The sequence below is a fragment of the Limanda limanda genome, chromosome 2, assembly GCF_963576545.1.
Source record: "Limanda limanda chromosome 2, fLimLim1.1, whole genome shotgun sequence".
Classification (NCBI taxonomy): Eukaryota; Metazoa; Chordata; class Actinopteri; order Pleuronectiformes; family Pleuronectidae; genus Limanda; species Limanda limanda.
The window spans coordinates 13217425-13239091 of NC_083637.1; the positions used below are offsets into that span (position 1 = coordinate 13217425).

A 21667-nucleotide genomic window follows, 5' to 3' on the forward strand; every position below is an offset into this window, starting at 1 on the left:
ATAAACTGCCTAAAACAACAGAAACAATCGTAACCATTTATTTGACTTTGACTTTGTAGTTTTGCCTGTGTCCCACTCACTAACATGGATGAGGCAGGATTTATGGTTTATATTGCAATCAGCCACAGGGTAGCAAACTAGCGATCATGTCGTCCATCTTTGTCTACAGTTTATGATTTCAATGCAAAAATCACTGTGAGGGTTTGCAACTGTGCTACTAATTCAGTGTTAAGTTGTCATGGCAGGCTGAGGCTACAGTACTACAGCCACGTTACGTAAGATCATCTACAGATCCTCGGACTCTGGGACTTGGATGGGCTCCAGGGTAATGGTGGGTATGATCAGATGGGTGCCCTCAGTTATCCATCCCTGGGCTGTCCTGTTGAAGGTGGGCCGCTTTACACCCGGCTCCTGGAGCTCTGGGTATCTGAGCAGGCTCAGGTCTATCTCCGGGAGTTTGAACGTGATTCCTCTGGGAGCTTTGTCGAAGCCACCATAAGGAGTGGCAACCCTGCAATTGAGATCAAGGTGTCAGTTCTCCTTGTTTTTCCACCGTCTTACAAAAAAAATTGAAAACGGTTGGCAGTTTTCTCACCGGTTGAAGGATTTGTATTCGGTAAGCTCTGATCTTGGGTCCAGTCCAGCCATTGCTAGTTTGAGAGACTCGGCAAGGTCGGGGTCACTGAGGATTGCCTGCTCCCATGGAGAGTGGTAGCACTTGTGCAAGACTGTGACGTCAGACTTCTCTGCATCTGAGAAGAAGAGAACGAAAATACACACGGTCACACCAGAGGAGAAACGTCAGTATGAGATCCTGTAGCAGAGGATTGTTCTTAAAAGTCAGGGGTCAAAACAGAGCTGCTTCCTATTTTCTTTGTTTTGTTTGAGGCTGAGGTTTTAGAGTGGATTATGAAGGGAGAGAACACTTCACACAGGCGGACTGAGATGTCCATCATTACGATGCGAGGCCTTAAAATAGCACATTGCTGAAGTGTGCACTCATCATATAAAGTGTCAATATGAGATGACACCCCGCAGACACATTTTAGAATGAGCACCGAGCTCTGTCTGCTGTTCAAATAGAAGAAAGAACAAAATAAAGCTTCTAAACTAATTCAGGTTGTCTCGAACACTCAAAATAGCAGCAGATAAGTCCAGCTTTCACCAGTTGTCATTGTTATGATGTTGTCTTACATAATCAGTTGACTGTGAAGCCTGGTGGAATAAATTTAGCTTCGTGTTGAACACTTTGATGGTGGAAGAAGTTATACCAAAGATATTCAATGACATAATTCTAACTGCCAATGTTAGCACATTCATCAACATTTATTTGTTTATTATATCGCAATAGTCACATACTCAGCAGCATTATCACCTGATTTTGAGTTTTCTGCGTCACCAGGAGTTCCTTCATGGTCGGGTGCATCCACTTTAATTTCCACAGTGTGTGTGTTGGCCAGTAAAATATCATTCTGCAAAAACAGAGCAGAGACAGTATGTCTTCAGATTCAGATAAAACACAGATTGTGCGACATAATTCAGAGTTGGCTCACTTATAGCTGCGATACACTCACACACACACACACACACACACACACACACACACACACACACACACACACACACACACACACACACACACACACACACACACACACAGACACACACACACACACACACACACAGACACACACACTCATATACACACATCATCTGACACTGATAAAGTGGGAGCTGCCCCTTAGCAAAGTGCCCGGGCAGCCTCTCCAGTAGATTTGGCTGAAGGACGGAGGAGGCACGAGGCACATGTCTCTTTTATCATCCATGTTTTCTGACACTTTTTTTTTTCAAGAGCATATTTGCTGATGAATTTACCAAGTGAGTCACACACAGACAACTGTGGTGAATGTCAATACTGTGCAACGCCATTGAAATAGTGCTTTCACCAAATTCCGTCATTTGAAATACACAGACACACAAGTAGACTTACATTTAGTTGTGTGTTTGCCTCATTCTGGATGCTTTCAAATGTGTATTTGTCGGATCTCCTCCCGCGCATCTTAAAAAGACGAGAGCCTCTGTTGGAAAGCAACGACAGCTCCTCCAACATGATGTCTTTAGGAGCGCTCAGCTTCTTCCCCAGATCTATGGTGTCCCCTGCTCCACCACAGAGGCGAGGAGAGAAAATTGTGATTATTACTATCATCAACATTTATATACTTGGTGCTTGCATTGTCATACAATGTAGAGCTAACATTTTCAAAGTCTAATTAAATTATGCAGACATGTATTATTCAGTTTAGGCAAAGTTTGTGAAAGGTTCACAAAAGGTTCACATTTTTTTGGGTTGATATTTGTTAGTAAAATTGTCCCATGAATCCCAATTGTCCCTGGTGGTCCCATGGTAATTTGATAAAGTTTGTAGCAGCAAAATATCGAGTTTCAATACCTTATCAATGATGTTATGCTTATATAATACCTATATTCTCAAAAAAGCTAGGGTATTATTAAGCTAATTTAGGAACGGTTCATCTTCCCCCCCCTGGGCCCCCTGCTGGGTTAATCCAGTCCTGGATTTAGAGCTGGAAAGTGCAGGATGGACAATATGAATAGAAATATCCCCTGCTACAGTTCTGTCATCAGGTTTAAGGGAGGGTCCATTACTGACATCAAAGATGTTACTGAATTAAATATTTTTGCAGGTTTTAAGTCATGGAAAATGAGTAATCATTGTAGTGGAGAATAAAACTTGGATGTGTGTGGTGCTCCCTTCGCCCACCAATAGTGACGGAATGCGCCCCAGCTGTCGCGAACCTTCACATTATCCAAACAGCTACACAGTTGCCCCCCCGTCTCCCACCCACCCAGAAATAGACTTTAGAAATGGTCAACTACAAAGGATTTTCACCATATAGTAAATCACCCCCATTAGCTTATTTATGGCAAGTGCTGCAGAGAAGCCCTGACATTTTGAACCCAGATCAGAGTGGAGATTCTCAGTGTTTGTCCGCAGAGCCTCGGCTCCATAGCGTCATACCATTGGTTCCATGGACCTCTCGGCAAATAGCTGCTGCACACTTCTTCCTCTCTCCCGCTGGCATCGTACAGAACTGTGACATTTTGGCTGGCTGAGGTCCGGAGGACTGGAAACACATACAGGACAGAGGATGTAGTCATTCTGCCCAAGTCATACAGAAGGAGCTTTACCCCCCCAACACTAGTGACCCCCACAGAACATCAGTGGCCATCGGCTGACAGGGCTTCAAGCTAAACACACAGTTTGGTGAGAGCAAGTGTAAGGTCGTCTCTCACCAGCTGTCAGAGAAATAAAAACCTTGAATCGGTAATCCTGTATTATTGTAAACATGAAATGGGGCAATATTGAAAGATTGACAAGGACAGAATGAGACACTCAGGATACACAGAGACTTACACTTGATTAGACATATTTATTCCTCTAATCTTCTCTGTTACATAACATATAAGCTGAACACGATTTTTTTTTTTTACTCTTTAAAGTCAACCTCTCGCTTTCCATCCACATGCACTGGAATTGGAAGATGATCTGGAAGGTAACCGGTTCAAAAAATCTGAGACACCAGTGTTTGTCATGTTGTAATAATCTCTGTAGATGTTACTTTTAACAGATTACAGTTTGTTGCATAATCCTGATGCTCCCATTGTATTTGGATTGGTGGCACACGTGTACTTCTAAATCTGGCTTTGCCACTAGACCGAATTTTATTTGAGAATGTGAGCGACTGTCGATGACGACTGCTGATAATATTTTTACCAGATCCATGACCTGTGTAAAGGTCAAGGCGAATACTGTGTCCCACTTTTGTATTGAGCAACAAATGGCTTGCTATAAAAAGAGCAAAAAATAATAAACATAATAACTTTGTATATATTTAATGTTCCCTTTTTTAACATGATAAATATACATTTAATTTATTTTAAATGTTCAGTAACTCAATTGTTTCTGACAATTTATGAATAATTTCCCAGCAAAATCAATCAAAGCTTTACAATTCTGAAGATAAAAATACTTCAAATTAACTGATAGTCTCTCAGACATCCCATTTCCATAGGAAAGCGATGACTATAATTTACAGAAAATACAAATGTTAGTTAGATGCAGCCGAATGTCATTGATCACAATGCATCAGCGACGATGTTCTAACCTCAATCAAATTGAAATACAAAGCATATTGACAAAACACACCATGTCAAGGCTCGTCCATACCTGTGATGGCGTCCCTACTGCGTAACCTGTATCCTTGAAGGGGAGACACGGAGACTCAGGGGTCAACCTACAGTTGGTAGTTTGATCTTCCCTGATCTTCACAGTCCCGCACACTAAAGCCAAACTGTGAGTGTGTGTCCCTGTCTGTTGTGAATGGAATGCAGCTTACATCAATAGGCTAAATTTAACCTGCCAAACACTCATAACCACTCTCTAACACCACGGGGCAGGGACAGCGACAGAGAGGAGAGGGGACGATGGACAACGCACACACATGTCCGCTGTTGTCGTTTGGAGGCTTCACTCCTGAGACGTGTGGCTCTCCTTGTGTTAAATCTTCACAGTCAACACCTCTCAGCTGGTTGATGTAACCTCTGGGGCGCAGAGCCTTCAAGTTAGGGAGGTGGTTAATACCTCTCGTCCGTCTGAGTTGTGTCACTGTCATTATGTGTGATTATGTTAATGTTAGATAATAAAATACAGATGACTGGGGATGGTTAAAGGGCTGTGTGGCTGAGACAGTGGTCAGCCAGAAAGATTTTTTATAAAGCAACGTCAAGGTCATTATCCTGGCATCTAAATACATTGCTATCTCAGATTTACTGTGCATTGATTCTGCTGTAAAATAAATTGGCCCAAAATTGAAATAGTCCATATAGTCCTTATAGTCCTTATGCAGTCTTATTCTTTTTATAATCATTATTATTATTATTATTAATATTATTTTTATTTACAGATTTTCTTATATCAAGTGAACACACAATGCTCTTTTATGAAGGAAGCGTGGTATCAAGAGAATGTATCAAAAACTATCTTCACAAAAATGACCCTTAAAAACTCTGGTACATTCTTATAGCATAGGATTAAAAACACTATGACGACATAAAGCATTTTCATGTTTTTTAATTTTTCACTTTGTGTTTAAAAGGTGCAAAAAGTAAAATTGTAATCAAGGAAATTGTCAAAATCCAGAGCAACACTCTAATTCATAATTCCTGAATAATAATTATAAAAAAAAATCTAAATTCAAATTTCATATTTTTGAACCTTAACACTCAGAGATACTTTAAAAACACACTGTGTATAATCAAAGGTGGCATATTACATGGTTGTGTGCATGCAACATTTAATTTTAACTTTAAAATCTTATATAATAATGGCAAAAGCTTCTCTTTTCTTTTGACTACCCATCACATTTGTATTCTGCAACACTTCAGGTTCAGTGCTTTCCTGTTTCCTCACAATGTAGAACACAGAGAATCTTTGTCCTTGCTAAATAAAATGTTCACTCCTTTCCAATATGTTATTATTGCCACTGCAACAGTCGTTAAAACAGATTCAAACAAGATGAGCAACAATGTTTATGACAATCACTAAATTACAGTTTAGGATGTGAAACAATCAAGCAACATCAACCTGGAAAAGTGATCCCATTTAGTTTTAAGGCTAAAGGTAAAGGAATGAAAAACTCACACATGAGATTTCTTAAAGTGCCTCATTTCTCACTAAATATTTAAGACCAACACTGTCACGATTACCAGCAACTTCAGTGAGCAAACGCCTCATTTCACAAATACAACACATTGACTTAACCTCACATGACACATGCTTCATATCATGCTATTGACAATTTGTCTCGAATGGTCTATTTCTGTCCCAAATCAAGTCTGTTGTCAGTGCTCAGCAGGATTATGTCTCATCAGCAACACAAGCTCTACAGTGAGCGATCACTCGTACCATGAGAGTAACAACCTTCAATATCAACTCCAGAAAACAAACATAAATACATTTTTATATTTATATATTTTCGAATACGATTGATCAAATATGGCATATATTTAATTTGTCTGCGCCAGATCTATTTTTGTCTTCTCTGCTCAATATGCTGCATGATTCTCTCCACTCTGTACCTTCTATGTATCTACGTGCACCTCCAAGTTCTTTTTCTCTCATATATATGACTTTTTCAGTAGAATGAACTTCTTGGGGCTGCAGTGTAGAGGGGAGAGTAGTTTGTTGGACCAGGGCCTTGTCCCATGTATCCGATCCTGGCCGGCCTGAGAGGCTGGGCAGGTCGGAAGGGAGGCCCATAGAAGGCTGCTTTCTCAGGTGAAAATGTCCTGCTCAGAGATGGGGCCTGGAAACCAGGAGCCGCATGATAATGACTCCTACTGACAGCTGCAGGATCAAGAGACACCCTGCGCTTCCACTCATCTGGAGGCTCTGGCAGGGACATGCGTTGCCCTGCAGCTTTGACATTAGTGGCAACAGATGACGGCAGGCTCTGGAACAGAAACGCCTCGTCCACTGCACCAATGGGGCTCCTGGATGCTGCCTCCCATGGTGACAGTGGCTTATAGGCACTCTCCTGAAAGGACATTTTCCTCTGTGCAGGTAGAAATGACCCCTGGTTCCCTGGTGTGCTCACAGGGGACAGAAGTCTGTGCGAGGGCATCGAATTCAGTCGCCTGGGCAGGCTCAGGGAGCGGCTTCGACCAAATCCCTGAAAGAACAAGCACATATCAGTTGTCTGGTGCTGGCAGCAGTGTTGTAGACTTTGCTGCCACCCTCTGGCTCCACTGACGCCTGTTTTATGAAAGAAGTTTTATTTATTGCGGAGTTCAAACTAATTTGTCTTTCTTCTATCTTTCTATCTCTATTTTCCAAAAGGTTGGCCTGGTTTCTCTTTGTCTAAAATAACAAACAATGTTTGGAAAATGTCTCATGTGTCCAAATATTTGACATAAACAAATGAAAAGTATTTCAAAACTTACCTGCTATTGGTCCAACCAACTCATAACATTTACAGTAGGAGAGCAACGACATTTAAAAGACAAGGAAACTTTGCTTGGAACTATTTCTTGGCCAGCTTGTGTTTGTCTTGTCTGCTTAAAGGGAAATCCATTCCAAAAGTAAAACCACATTTGAAACTAAATATAACTATAACATTTTATGAAAAGACCTATGTGTTTGACTGATTCCCCTTTATTATGTAGTTATGTAGAATTTCAAGTTAAATTCAGTGTTGTTTGTATTTTTGGAACAAGCAGTGAAATGTTCTGCAACACAAAAATGTTACCACAATAAAATACTCATCACTCAGAGCCACAGCTGCTTTTCTTCAGCACCGAGTTCTGAAGGCCGATATCATAGTTCCAAGCTTTTAATTGGTGATGGAAGAGCAGTGAGAACAAACATTTGTGAAGCTGACATCAATTGATAAATCATACAGGTCAGTGGTGGTGGTAGTTTTAAAATGTGCGATAATTGATTGAACTCAAATGGATATTGCGTAAGGTGCCATACATATGAATAACTTCTGTGTGAGAGTGTAGTGAGGAAGATAAAGGAGGAGTGATACAGCAGCTGTGGAAAAGAAGACAGATGCTCAAGACACAGGAAGTAGAGAGAAGGAAAGAGAAGTTTAATAGTATGGTTGTGCAGAGTACAAGAAGTGCAATAAACAGTGATATGTCAGGAAAACACAGAAATAAAGATACACAAGAAAAAGTTTTTCGCACTCTAATTTTTCGAGTTGCTATAAATGATAAACATCAAACCTCTGGGATGTTCTGCTCATGTTTAACATCAAGGATGAGGAGATAAGTCTGTTAACTTTAGAGAGAGTTTAAGAACTGGCCTTAACTGATGATCCGCAAAAAAAAAACACATTTAAATTCATCAGGGTTCATAATCACAACTAAACTTTTTTGCTTTAGTTTGGAATGAGACTGAAGGAATTGCATCCAAAAAAAGAAGTGCATAGACAGTTTCTCCCCAAAAACACTCAAAATATTCCAGAAATATAATCGCAAAAATGAGTTCCTCTTATCCCAGATGACGGAATTATTAATTGAAGATTTTGGACATAACTTTTGTTTTATTTATGTTAATATTGTGTGTAGTTTTGGGGGTTGGTTGTGACTACTGCTACATACAAATTCATGCAAACCTATTTTTTATAAAACATAAACACAAACTGGAGCTCTTGGTTGAACAAGGCTCTTTACACACACTATTGCACAGGTAATAGCACTTCCTGAGAATCACTAAACAATATTTAGTCTCACATTTCCTTTTTTATGCTCTGGTGAACCTCACAGATTAAAGGAAGATGATATAATATGTTGTTATTTATTTTAGTTGTTATCGGGAAAGGTATGTGCATTAAAGTCAATATGCATGGTTTTCTAATGTTTATTGAAAAAAAGGTTTCCTAACAACGTATAATCCATCTTGTTCACTGCCGTCTTGGGTAATTGGTACATTAAGGTCTTTATTAAGTTTCCTTTCTATATTCATGATGATGACTGAGTTTTCACAAGTATCAATTATCATATAAGGGAAAACTTTTATGGTTTTATGTTAATAAGTAATTAAGTTACCTTATTACTGGTTATTGAATTGTAAAGGTAATATTAGGGACATATTATTTCTTCCATTGTTGATTTCAGCTCTATGCATAAAACCATATGTTTTTTATGTCTTCTAGTTTTTGTGATCTTCCATGATGCTTCAGGCCCAAATCAATGTGAATGTGGACATCAGTAGGAAGCAAGGACTCTTTTAAGACCAGAGTGGTTTCCACCAGTTAAGTATAAGACATATTAGGTGCTAGTGTTCCATCGTCTCAGTGGCGTCTCCACCAATGACCATAAACAGCATTAGAACTAATGAATCAGAGCTACAGCCCTCCACTGTTTGACTGCCACTACCGGCTTCTTGGCAGAGAAATTTGGACGAGGAGCCATTTGACGTGCGCCTCGAGCAATAAGAGATGCAGGAGAGAAAGCTGAAGCTATGCTGTCACCGGTAGATGACAGCGTGGAGGAGGTGCTTGCAGGCCGGGCGCTTGGTGCTTGCTTGTTGCTTATGTGATGGGCCGCAGGTGGGACAGTGTGCTTTCCATCCAAGCGCTTGTCAGTTGCGGGAGGCTCAGCTGATCTCGCGTTTTGGCAGGCAGAAGAGTTTTGGGAACTTACCGATCCAGGATACTTAGTGGGTGCTTCTGCCTTGGCCTGAACAGCGAGCTCAGATGTGTTATTATAAGTAGAATGAGAAGAGGCAGATCTAAGTTTGAGACTTTTTATGGCCTCAAACTTTGATGCCGGAGTAGGTTTGGGGCTGGGGCTGGGGCTGGGGCTGGGGGAGTGGCTTTTGGCCTCAGGGACTGCATCATACTTGAACAGTGATGAGTCCAACTTATAAGGTTGATGTTTCATGATATCTAAGGCATTTAGGTGCTTTGAGGGTGCTTTAGGTTTATCTTTGGTCTTAGGCTTGGCCTTGGAGCTTGTGGGTGGGGGTTGCTTGCCTGCTGATGGAGGGTAGAAAGGAGCAAGAAGGGGATTGTACGATAAAGGGGGAGGGGCGCGGATATTGGAAGAATACCTCCAGAAGTTAGGGAGGGAGGAGGCAGGGGAGGGGGATCTCCTTTTATTCGCCTGCACAGTTTCTGCATCAACAACAAACTTCTCCATGCGGGACTGTCTTCTGGCAAACAGCTGTGCACCTTTTCCTGCCATAGTTGGACCATCACCAGGTCGATTAACACCTCTGTCTGAGACTCCAGTCTTTGGAGAAGGCTGCGCTGCTTTTGGTGCCTGGACATATGGCTTCCCTAATTTTGGTGGGCAAGAAGCAACTGAGTTTGGAACACTGTCGGACTTATCCCTTGAGGGTGAAGGTGGGTGATGTGGGCTGTAAGTAGGACTGCGGGCCTGGATACTCACAGGCTGCTGATTCCAGCTATTTGTGGTTGGATGAAGATGAAGCTGAGGAGAGGGGTCGACCGGAGCCCAGGCGTTGGCAGGTGTTTGAAGTGTTGCCTGAGTTTGATCTGGTGCCCAACGGTCGACCATCTGTTGCTGCTGAACCCAATCTTGCTGCTGTAAGTAATGCTGACTGTGAGGTGCTCCGGGGCCTTGAGAAAGATGTGGAACAGGAAACGGTTCCCCAGAGGGACTCCTGCTCAACCAAGGTGGACAGGATGGGTTGATGGTGGGTTTTGGAGCCACTGGAGGGGGATTCTTGAGTTTTATTGTTCTTGGCTGCATAAAGTTGCAAGCTTCAGCTCCGAGACTAAAGAAGTCTTCCTCTGCCTCAATATAAGACCTCCTTTCCCCTTGGCGCTGTAGGTGGGGATTTGATTCTTGTGCCAGCGCTGACGACTGCTTATTGGTGCCTTTCCTTTTTGACTCTGGCAGCATCCCCGACTTGATAGCTGGCATAGATATCCGCTCATCTCTTGAGGCTATGATGTCTCCAGTCGGGGACCAAACATGTGGGATAGTGTTGATAGGCACAGATACTTTGAATCTTGGTTCGTTCTTCCTTGTGACAGGTACAGCGCCATGAGGCATGACGGCAGCAGTTGGGCCATGTTGAAATCCTACGAAGGGCCTTGCAGTTCTGTTCGGCACCAGGGGTCTTGGCACATTGGCTAGGTGGTTCATCTGTTGGTTATTTTCTTGGTATTCATGCTGCTTGTGACTTGCATCCATGTAGTCGGCCTGGTTGTTAAGCATGTACATTTTCTTAGTGTCATACATAGTCTGTGCTTCTGTACATTCAGGCTCTCTTAGCGCCTCCACGGTTAATCCTTTATTCCTCATTTCTTCACGCTCTGACACAATCTCGTCCATCCTCCTCCGGCGTTGGACAAACATCGTAACTCCCTTCCCTTTTGTCTCTGGTAGCGCCTCCATTTCTTGAACACCTCCCCAATTCAGACTCAAATTACGCTGCTGGTGATGAACAGAATACTCCTCCTCTAACTCGGAATCACTCGTCGCCACAAAGTTGTACGCTGCTGATCGGACTTCTTCGGATTCCTCCTCTATATTGCCAGTCCCGTAACTCACGAGTGTGTACTTCTTGACCCGCTGGCGACGTTTTTTAAACAGCAAGGCTCCCTTATTTTGAGGATTGGGTGCATCAGTTAGAAGGCGGGCGATTCGTTTACATTTAGACTTGGTCTCCTTCACGTGCCTTTCTGATTGGCTCTCGCTGTGTTTGAGCCCTGTGACAATGGAAAAAAGAGACAGAGGGCGAAGGGGAGACAGAGAGAGACAAAAGGCAACAGTGTGAGGACGATAAAAACAGAAATTACAAAATAATTAATAAGTAAAGTAAGATAAATACAATTTAAAAAAAATTGTTCTTCTTTATTATTATTATCATTAAGCCGACTAAAATCAAATAAGACACATTTGAAGTTCCCCCTGCTGATGCAAGCGCACTATTAAAAGCATCATATTTACTTACAGCCAACTTAGGTCCAGGGGTCTGTGAGGCAAGGAAAGCGAGGAGCTCACTTTCCATCGCAGTCAAGACTTACGATTGGAAAAGGGATCGGGTGACAGGCCAGGGGGACACATGCTCGCGTCAGTCAAATTTGTTCCTGTCTCTCTCATGATATGGTCATATTTTATTCTTGTCCTGCTCTGACCAATAAAGCCATGGGAATTCTCCCTGTATGTCCCCCTCAAGGAGAACCCGGCATGAAAATAACCAGCTTTGCACATGATATTTATTGATTTAATGATGGAACTTCAGATTTAGATTTAAGAATTTAGCCTCACAACCCCCGCAAACAAATGCAGACAGAAAATATGTTGTAGGTGATTATCTTACATTAATTTGTTTGTTGGGCTGCATTCAAGCCACACACACAATTATGCAGATTAATTCATTTAAAAGTTACTTTAGGGTACACAGTTTGCATGACCAGCTTCATATATAAAATAAAATAGTATAAAAGGAGATGAAAAGATTAATACTTACGTGTGTATCTTCCCCTGTGCCTGTCCGGTCTGCACAGATCTGTGGCAGACTCTGAGTTCCACTTCTCTGCCTGCTCAGCACCCTCGTCTGCAATTTCAAAGACGACAGGAGCAGGAGGTGCTTCACTACTCCCTCCTTCCTCTGAAGATCCAATGCTCCTGTTCCCAGGGGCTGGGTCCTGCCTATTACTGGCTCCCTGCGGCCCCCCTGTGGTCAGGGTCAAGGCCAGGGTCAGGTCAGCGGCATAGCCAAGGGAGGAGGAAGATGACGGGGAATGCAGTGGGGATGTTTGGCTGGCCTGAGGCTCAGAGTCAGGGTGCTCTTGGTGTGGGGACAGGGATACTGGGGAGGGTTGGATGTGAGGAGACTCTCTCGATTCACTGAGGTAGATATTGTCCTCTTCTTTGTAAGAAACATCCTCATCACTTACAATAAGTTCAGCCGGGGACTGTTGCTCACCTGCAGATTCCCATTCTTGAGGCTGAGGGCGTTCTGGGGACCCAGGGTCAGACTTAGGGGTATGAGGAGGCTCCGGATCTAACGGGTCCTCATCACTAATATCATCCTCATCAAAGGACTCCGCCAAGGACTCAGAGGCACAAAGTTCCTGGGAACCATCTGAACCCGACCAGGGGACCAGGTTGTGATTGTTGTCTGGGGCTTCGACCTCTGGCTCCATTTTCTGATGCTGTTTCACAATGTCACTGATGATACCTTCAGCAAAACACAGATAATCAACATCAGGCCTGGGAGCCATGCACTTAAAGGGGGATCAAAAGGACTTTCAATATTACATGTTATCAATAAATATGTAAAATACCTATTAAAATAATCCTCAACTGGTCAAACAGCAATTATTTGGGGCCAAAGTATCAAGCTTAGATCAAGACATTTCGGTATAATTTCACTTTGTGACATTTCTAACTACTGTTTATTTATCTTGATTATTCCAATCCTCAATAGGAGGTGCAGTGTTGCTCTGGAGGTTCAGGGGCAGCCATCGCTCTACATGGAATGGAATTCAACATCCAGAGGGAGGCAGCATTCGCATCCAAGACTATAAACAAAACAATTGGGTGGCTGTTTTCCGAACTCATGTTTATACAGCGACATCTCTTTCCCTCCACTGTTCCACATTTATCACTGAAGCAATGGAAGTGGTCTGCATTTCCATTTAAGAACTAAATATGAGAGAATTCATTTTATACATACTCCTCCCCCGTCTCTCCCTCACTTAGAGCCAGATGTTTGTTTTGTTACTGATGTTAAATCAAAATTGAATCATTTACTCTCTTGAGATATTCTGGTGATCAATAATTGCATCACAGCAAGTAGGAAAAAAATTGATTAAATTAAATAATACAGTGCAAAATAACTAATTTCTTCCATCAAATAAATTATTTAAGGTAAAGCAGAAATTAAACTCTGCAGTTTTGTGGTTCACACCTCACCACTCATAACCTCATATGAAGCTTGATCACGTGTTAAATTGTTTATATTTGTCTGTTCATAATATCATACCCTAGATACGTCTATAGACCAGAGTGCAGTGCAAACACAATCCTTTAACTCTTAATTACAACACCTCCCAACATCCAGAAGGTGGGGCCATAACACTGCAGCACAAGGTAGCACAAAGTCAGATAAGAAAAGATGATATAAGATAAAATTCTTTTCATCTTTCAGTTTGACACTATGCAGTTTATTTAACTTCACAAGAGACACAGACACAGCAATTTGTATAGGCAGTTGCATGAGTGGATCAATTCTTAAAAACCAAAAACAACTTAGCAAAGGTCAGAGACTGCTGCTAATGACAGATGCTTATATTGAAATAACAAACCTCAGTTTTTGTTGTGATAGCGGTACAAAGTGCTGTTTGCTGTCAGAGGTACAATCAGCATGACAGCAACACAGAGCACACAGACAGAGGCTTCAGAACTATGACGCTGTCCCCTCAGAGCCCTGATGTCAACATCCTGCAGTCTGGAATCTCACGAAGAGACAGAGGACACTGAGACTAAATCCACAGAAGAACTGTGACTCGCCTGGGAACAACAGTCCAGTCAGTGTACTGAGGATCTGTCTATCTATCTATCTATCTATCTATCTATCTATCTATCTATCTATCTATCTATCTATCTATCTATCTATCTATCTATCTATCTATCTATCTATCTATCTATCTATCTATCTATCTATCTATCTATCTATCTATCTATCTATCTATCTATCTATCTATCTATCTATCTATCTATCTATCTATCTATCTATCTATCTATCTATCTATCTATCTATCTATCTATCTATCTATCTATCTATCTATCTATCTATCTATCTATCTATCTATCTATCTATCTATCTATCTATCTATCTATCTATCTATCTATCTATCTATCTATCTATCTATCTATCTATCTATCTATCTATCTATCTATCTATCTATCTATCTATCTATCTATCTATCTATCTATCTATCGATCTATCTATCTATCTATCTATCTATCTATCTATCTATCTATCTATCTATATTAACCCATAAATAAAATTTACATAAAGCTCACTTTACTTTTTGAGCCTAAAACTGCTCCTCAGTGTTTTGCGTATGTGCACAAACCAAAGATCTGTGTGAAGGCCTGTGGCCCCTGATATTGATTTACTGTTGTTTACAGACACCAAACTGCTCCTAAAACCAGAAATGTGACCTTGAATTCGTCTTTTTTACCAGCTGCCCTGCTTGAGTCAAGGTAGAATCATCAGAGGTTTAAACAACCCAATCCAGTCCACATAATAATGGCATGCCGCATTTAAACATCTGAGCTTATAGTGTGTCTGTCCGGTGACATGATACTGGTTGGACAGAGGATAATCAGTACCCCCCCCCCCCCCCCCCCCCCCCCCTGCAGGACATCATCACACTGAGCTCCCTCAGCAACGGACTGTCTCGCCCAAAGTGTCTGCGCTCCCAAAAGACCACAAGCACCAAATCTATTTCACTCAGTATTAACAAATGAAACTGAGAAATACCCATTTTTTATCGGTGCAATTTCAATATTGTATTTATGTAATCTTGTTCACACTGTATGTACTCTGTTTATATATATAGGATGGGTGTGGACCTTTTTCACTGATACTCTGTACTAAAGTGCTCGTTTTTTTATGTATATTTTGTGTACGTCAATTTAGTTGTATTTTTGTCTTTCTTGGGATAAAAAAATCATAATACTAATATTTACATTCTTTATATTATTTCTATTTTTGTTACATCTCATTGTTATTAAATAACATATTACATGTTAATTAATTTGACTGATGTCTCTATTTTTACAATCTCCTTTGCTTAACTTAACTTATTTTATCTTATCTTATCTTGTCTTATTTTATCTTATCCCACATTCAACCACATTAATTTTGGAGCATTTTTACGACAACACTATGACCCTTAAGATTCAATACACACACTTCCAGCACGGCTAAAAGGCGCAGGCTCTTTGGCTTTTTGGCTCTTTGGCTCTTTGGCTCTCTGTCCCATGCCCACTCTTCTCTTCCCTCACGGTTCCACTTCATTTCATCATTTCACCATCATCAAACCTTGCTGTAGTGCTGTCGGAGTCTGTGTCTCCTAGTATGGCAGTATCTCCAGTGTGTTGGCTCATTGCTATGGAAACAGGGAGTCAGCTTCCTTGACGGAGGAGCAGACTCTTGGCCTCGGGGGTGACCCCTGTGAGGACTGAGCTGGAGGATTAAGTGTTTCTATGTTATTATATAATTAGACCATCTTCCCTTAACCACTAATGAGAATCACACACGTTTGTAACAACTTCCACAATTACCTTTTTTAGTACTTTCTCCAGGAAACATATGTTGTATTGCAATTATGTGGACAAGAACTATCTTTATTTTCAGATTTTCTGAGTAGGTTTTCATAGTAGGTCAATTAATCTGTTGCGGCAGTGAAAAGAAAAGTTGTAAGATACTATACGCAACCAAGTTTCAATGAACAATAAGAGGCTTAATTTGGTCCATTTCTGCTAATTGATTGATATTTGCATCAGACTGAACAGTTATTTGATAAATTAATAACAGGACACAACAGTATGGTCATTAAATCATTCAATTAAAAAATAAATAAAAGTAAGACAATATAAAGAGTTTGCAGATGTGAATCGATGAATTCATAACTTACATTAATCATCCCGGAGGTGCTATCAAGAGAAAAAGAAATGTTCAGAAATGGTCCCATCAGTAGATATCCAGCATTGTCACGTTCACGTCCCGGCAGTTTTAGTGCACGACCGTAGATAAGAGATTCTCAGCAGATGTTCAGGTCACCTAGCGACTCGCTCAAACCGTGTCCTTGCACATCCACGTACGCTGCCGTATTTAAAGAGAGAGAAGAAGAGGTGATCCTGGCTCGACCTCCCCCTCAGACACAGCTCAGTTAGCATCATGACCCTGCCTGTAGAACACAGTGCAGATATTCTTAGACGGATATAAAATGTGCTGTTCGCTCAGTGCAGGTGTTTCGGGTCAGTATTGAAATAATTCATTGATCGACCACTGAGGGGAAAACAGGGACATTCTTTACCTCGTGCAATATTTTGCAAATATACTGTATATTGTTTTTCAGCAAGTTGCATTAATACTCATTTGTTAATTGCAGTAAAATTGAGGAAGGAGATAGGATAAGGAAAATACAGGTTAAGGTTGGACATGATAAAGTTGCTGTGCAGTAAATGGATGAGGTAACAGTGCTGTTCTGTAGGACTGTGATGCCCGTACATGGAACTAAATCTGAATTTGAAATGCTTGGTTGGGGAAGTAATATGGGACTCCAGAAACTACAGCTATTAGTACCCAGTAAAATGTGGGTGAGCCTTCCTATGGAACTCAGCGTTCATTTATGTCCCCTTTGATTGATCATGATTAAATCTCTTACAATGTAACGTTTGATCATGCTGTTTTCCTGTGATTACTCTAGCTTGGCCTGATTGCCTTAACTAGGCATTGTTTGTATTCATGTGATCAGAAGATCTCAACCTTTGACTGTCTAGCAAACCCCCTCCAGAATGGGAGGGGTGTAAATGTATAAAAGCAATGAACTTTTTCCTATCTGGGTGCATATTGCAAACTAAACTTTGTGGTATGCACCATGCTCGGAGCATTAAAGTGTGACAATACTGTAAGAGAATTGTGCCTTGTTTCCTGGTTGCTAAGGTGGAATTGTAGAAATTGCCACGACAGGACCAAACAAGGTAGATGTGACAATCCCCTAAATGTCCTTTGATATTTACAAGTGTGAGACTTTGTTTGTCATGTGTTAAAGCAACATACAAATATTTTACCTTAAAATAGCTGCTTCATAATTATTTTGATCGTTCACTGACTTATAATAGGGAGAACGGAGCCTCTTTTATTCCCAGTCCTCACCCTGAACATCTGTTCTTGCTCTATATAACTTAAGTGAGCGAGTACCATCTCCTCTGAGCTGTGTAGCTGTAAACAGGCCCAGCAAGTTCAAGAGTAATCCTGAACAGTAGATCAGTTGAAAAGACTTAGAAGTTATTAAAAACCCGCGTTTATCTCAGATGTTCAGTGAGGAAACCTTTAAGAGTTGAAGAATTGTAAACAGAGTTTGGTGTATTTGCTACAGCAGCAGCTCTACTTGTTCAGGAAGCCGAGGATCATGGGTAATATCTAACATTCCAATGTTGTTGTTTTTCTCTACATGAAAACCATTTGATCAATCGTTGTTGCAACGAGTTTCAAAGAGTTGATTTAAATTAACATGTGTCTCCCTGTCTGTTGAAAACCTTTAATGCATCTTTGAATCCTGTACTTTCCACAGTACATGAGAATGTGTAGCAAAACTGTAATGGTTAACCTGGTGCTGGTAAATGTGTCTAAATGTGTTCCGTCTCCTGTCATTTTAATTCACATCACCGTTGCAGCGTATAGCTTCTTGTCGACTCTCGCAGGACAGCAACATGAAATTCGACAACATTCTCTCGGAGATCAATGGATTTGGAAGATTCCAAATCCAGCTGGTCTTGATTCAGATCCTCGCGCGCATTACGCTGCCATGTCACTTTATGCTGAACAACTTCATGGCGGCTGTTCCCGCTCACCACTGCAACGTCAGCGCTCTGGACGATGGACACTTTTTCGGGAATTTAACTCCGTCGGAGAAGCTGGTTGTTGGTGTTCCAGCAGAGCAGGACAGGACTCTGAGCTCCTGTCAGATGTTTTCTCAGCCTCAATATCAACGCCTGTCAGAGTCGAACAGCAGCGAGGAGGCTTCAACTGTTCAGTGTCGTAATGGATGGGTGTATGACAACAGCACCTTTAGATCTACTTTGGCGACAGAGGTAAACATCATTAAATAAATGAACATGTGTTCCTGAAAGACCATTAAACTTTAATAATGAATAAGTCATATTTTCCCTTTTTTTTATGTGGTTGACCTCATAATTAAATAAAGTGAAAATAATGCAAAAATACACAACACATAGTAAACAATTCATGACATTTAACCTTCTTTCTTGGATCACTGTAAAAAAAAGGTAGACTACATATTGTAATATTTTTTCAATATGTATTTTTGCAGTGGGATCTTGTGTGCAGCAGAAAAGGGATGAACAAGGCAACAGCCACTGTTTTCTTCATCGGGGTTATGTGCGGAGCCCCTTTGTTTGGATATCTAAGTGACAGGTTAGATTTAAATTTAAAGGAAATTGCAGGCTGTACTTTATATGTCTAAAAGGTCCCATATGTGACAAACTGATCATGAGGTAAGAAAAGACAATAATAATGCATAATAGTAATATATGATGAAAACGGTAAAAACTACAGCATGAACAGAATTTATAAGACTGTGCATTTTACATGCCCGACTGATGTATAAAAGCTTTTTTTCCTGGAACGATTTCACAATGAAATATTGAAAATAAACATAAAGTACGTAGTAGTAAGTTCAAGATGAATGAAGTAGATGTGAAATTATTTAATCACTTGATTGTATACATGTTATATCCTGTTCATTTTGAATGGACATGCAGTTAATTTAACCCAAAGTTCTGATCACAACTCTCCACATCCTCTTTCCACCTCCAGGTTTGGGCGACGGCCGCTTCTGCTGGTCTCTTACGTGACGTCCATGACGTTTGCGCTGCTCAGTGCTTTCTCCCCGACGTATATAATATTTTTCATCATGAGATTTTTTACAGGAATGTCGCTCGCAGGAATAAGCATCATCTCCATCGTTCTTAGTGAGTAGGCAGGTGTTACAACAATTCAAATCTTTGCTGAGATGATAAAGATGTTTTAGGTTTGTTTTTGCTCTGTTTTAGTATGAAGGAATGAAAGCTATTGATTTGACATCTTCTGTGCTGCCATCTCTGCAGACGTGGAATGGTTCAGCATTGAACACAGGACCTTCTCTGGTATAATCATAAGTCTGGACTGGACTATTGGGAACTGGCTTCTGGTTGGATTTGCATATGGTATAAATGAGTGGAGGAGGCTAATTCTCATGGTGACCGCGCCCCTGATACTGTCCATATTCACTTGGAGGTATCAAAACTTTATTCTTTAAACTTTGCACTATTAAAACAAACAAGGAGCGGTTGATGAGGCACTGAAGTCGCCGTGTTCATCATGTCAGGTGGCTTCCAGAGTCTGCAAGGTGGCTCTTGGCAAAGGGGAGGACAGAAGAGGCTCATCATTACATTATGGAATGTGCCAAGACGAACAACAGAACCGGATGTATGGCCACCATCACACCATTGGTACAGTCCAACATTGTTTTTACTTTGCTCAGCGGCCAACCTTCAGTAATTTAAGCAGAAAGATGTGTTTGACCCGGTTTGTTTGTGCTCTCTCTTTCAGACATTAGTGGAATCTGCCCAAACGGAAACTGCAGACAGGAAGTACACGTTTGTGGATCTTTTCAGGACTAGAAATATTAGGACACTTGCTATTTGCTCGGGGGTTGTATGGTGAGTGTGAGTTTCATGTGACAGAAAGTATTCAACAGCTCAGGAAATACCTCATCAATGTCTGACATGTTGTTAAGTAACCGGGAGAGGATTATGTTGGTGTGGCATTAAAACGGGATGTGGACAACCTGTTACCTGCTCAAATATTAAAACTAAGCCGGCCTGTGTCATCTCAACTTTTTCTGTTCGTGGAAATAACCCAACAAACCGTGTTAATCTGTAGTTTTGGTAATTGGTGCATTTTTAAACTTTGGACTTAGTCGGCTTAGCTTAGCTCTCATTCTCCACTTTTAGTACTCATACATAAAAAGTGGGATTAATCCTCTAGAGAGAAAACAAATAAACATATTTCCGAAAATACCAAACTATTCTTTTGAAGTAAGTACAGAGTAGCATATGCTGGTATTTAGCTTGTGACCGAAGTAATGTAAGAATTTTTGTAAGCTGGGATAAAAGATAATGTCTTCATTTCCCTTAATTAAATAAAATGATAAACAGGGATTTCAGTGTAGTTATGTTTATGTATCGTTTCAGTGATATTTAAAAAGCACAGTCCTCTATATAATTTATATATGGAAATAACTAAACTAATTCATTCAACATATGTGTGACATGACAACATAAATATTGTATAGTCCACACTACAGATTGATACTATATTTCTAAAATACTAAGTAATAATAATTTTACGTAATATGATATAAAATGAAAAGAGGATGGATGATACTTAAAGTGTTCACAGCAACTTAAAATTCCCCTTAAATTATATTTATCTCAAGGCACTTTACATGCTAATAATCAATCCTCTATGCTGCAACAATAACTTACATTGTCATAGCAACGCTTAACTCCCTGCTGTCTGTAATCAGCCATGTTTTTTCTTTTTCTTTTTAGGTTTGGTGTTGCATTCACATATTATGGGATATCACTGAACATAACCGGATTTGGACTTAACCCATATCTCACGCAGTTTATATTTGCCATCATTGAAATGCCGATGAAGATTGGTGTGTATTTCTTCCTGGAGAAAATTGGTAGAAGACCTGGCGAGGTGGGCGCCTTGCTGTTGACGGGGTTGTGTCTCTTCATCAACATATTCGTTGCAAAAGGTAATTTTTGGTTTCTAATCCGTCATCTAATTCTGGTGCATTCTAATTTTTTGTCCGTATTTATGATGCTTTTTTTCTAAACATCTTCTGTCAGATCAATGGGTCACTCGAACTGTGATAGCAGTCCTTGGAAAAGCCATGTCAGAGGCCGCGTTCACCATCATGTTCCTCTACACAACTGAACTCTATCCTACGGTCGTACGGTCAGTCAATAACAGACTCATTCACTAAGGTTGAACACAGACAATGATTTTGGGTTTTGTTCAGTTGGCTGCACACAAACAAGGTTTGAATTAACCAAGGGACTTTGGTTTTTCAGGCAGAATGGTTTAGGCTACACCTCGTTTTTGGCACGGCTCGGCGTGTCCATATCCCCGCTCATCATGCTGCTGGAGGACGTGTGGCATCTCCTCCCCCCGGCTGTTTACTGTGCAGTGGCAGTCGGGTCTGGTTTAGTGGCTTCGCTCCTGCCTGAAACATTAAACACCCGACTGCCAGAGTTCATTGAAGACATTGAGAAACCCAGGTAA

At 40.9% G+C, this 21667-nt stretch overlaps 3 protein-coding genes across 3 annotated transcripts; 1 reads left to right on the forward strand and 2 right to left on the reverse strand.

Annotated features, from left to right (window-relative positions):
- Positions 1–285: 285 nt before the first annotated feature.
- Positions 286–3119, reverse strand: myoz2b (myozenin 2b). Its single transcript, XM_061095575.1, has 5 exons — positions 3038–3119; positions 1991–2157; positions 1376–1472; positions 596–752; positions 286–511 (listed from the first exon to the last, which is right to left on the reverse strand). The coding sequence occupies exons 1-5, from the start codon at positions 3117–3119 to the stop codon at positions 286–288; spliced, it is 729 nt and encodes a 242-aa protein (XP_060951558.1).
- A 3093-nt stretch (positions 3120–6212) lies between these two features.
- On the reverse strand, positions 6213–12710 carry synpo2b (synaptopodin 2b). Its single transcript, XM_061084526.1, has 3 exons — positions 12032–12710; positions 9229–11267; positions 6213–6749 (listed from the first exon to the last, which is right to left on the reverse strand). The coding sequence occupies exons 1-3, from the start codon at positions 12708–12710 to the stop codon at positions 6213–6215; spliced, it is 3255 nt and encodes a 1084-aa protein (XP_060940509.1).
- A 4333-nt stretch (positions 12711–17043) lies between these two features.
- On the forward strand, positions 17044–21667 carry LOC133018225 (solute carrier family 22 member 7-like). Its single transcript, XM_061084548.1, has 10 exons — positions 17044–17052; positions 18010–18399; positions 18639–18742; positions 19145–19299; positions 19435–19603; positions 19695–19818; positions 19919–20028; positions 20923–21137; positions 21232–21340; positions 21457–21667. Exons 2-10 carry the CDS (start codon positions 18019–18021, stop codon positions 21665–21667), a joined length of 1578 nt encoding a protein of 525 aa, XP_060940531.1. The 5' UTR covers positions 17044–17052; positions 18010–18018.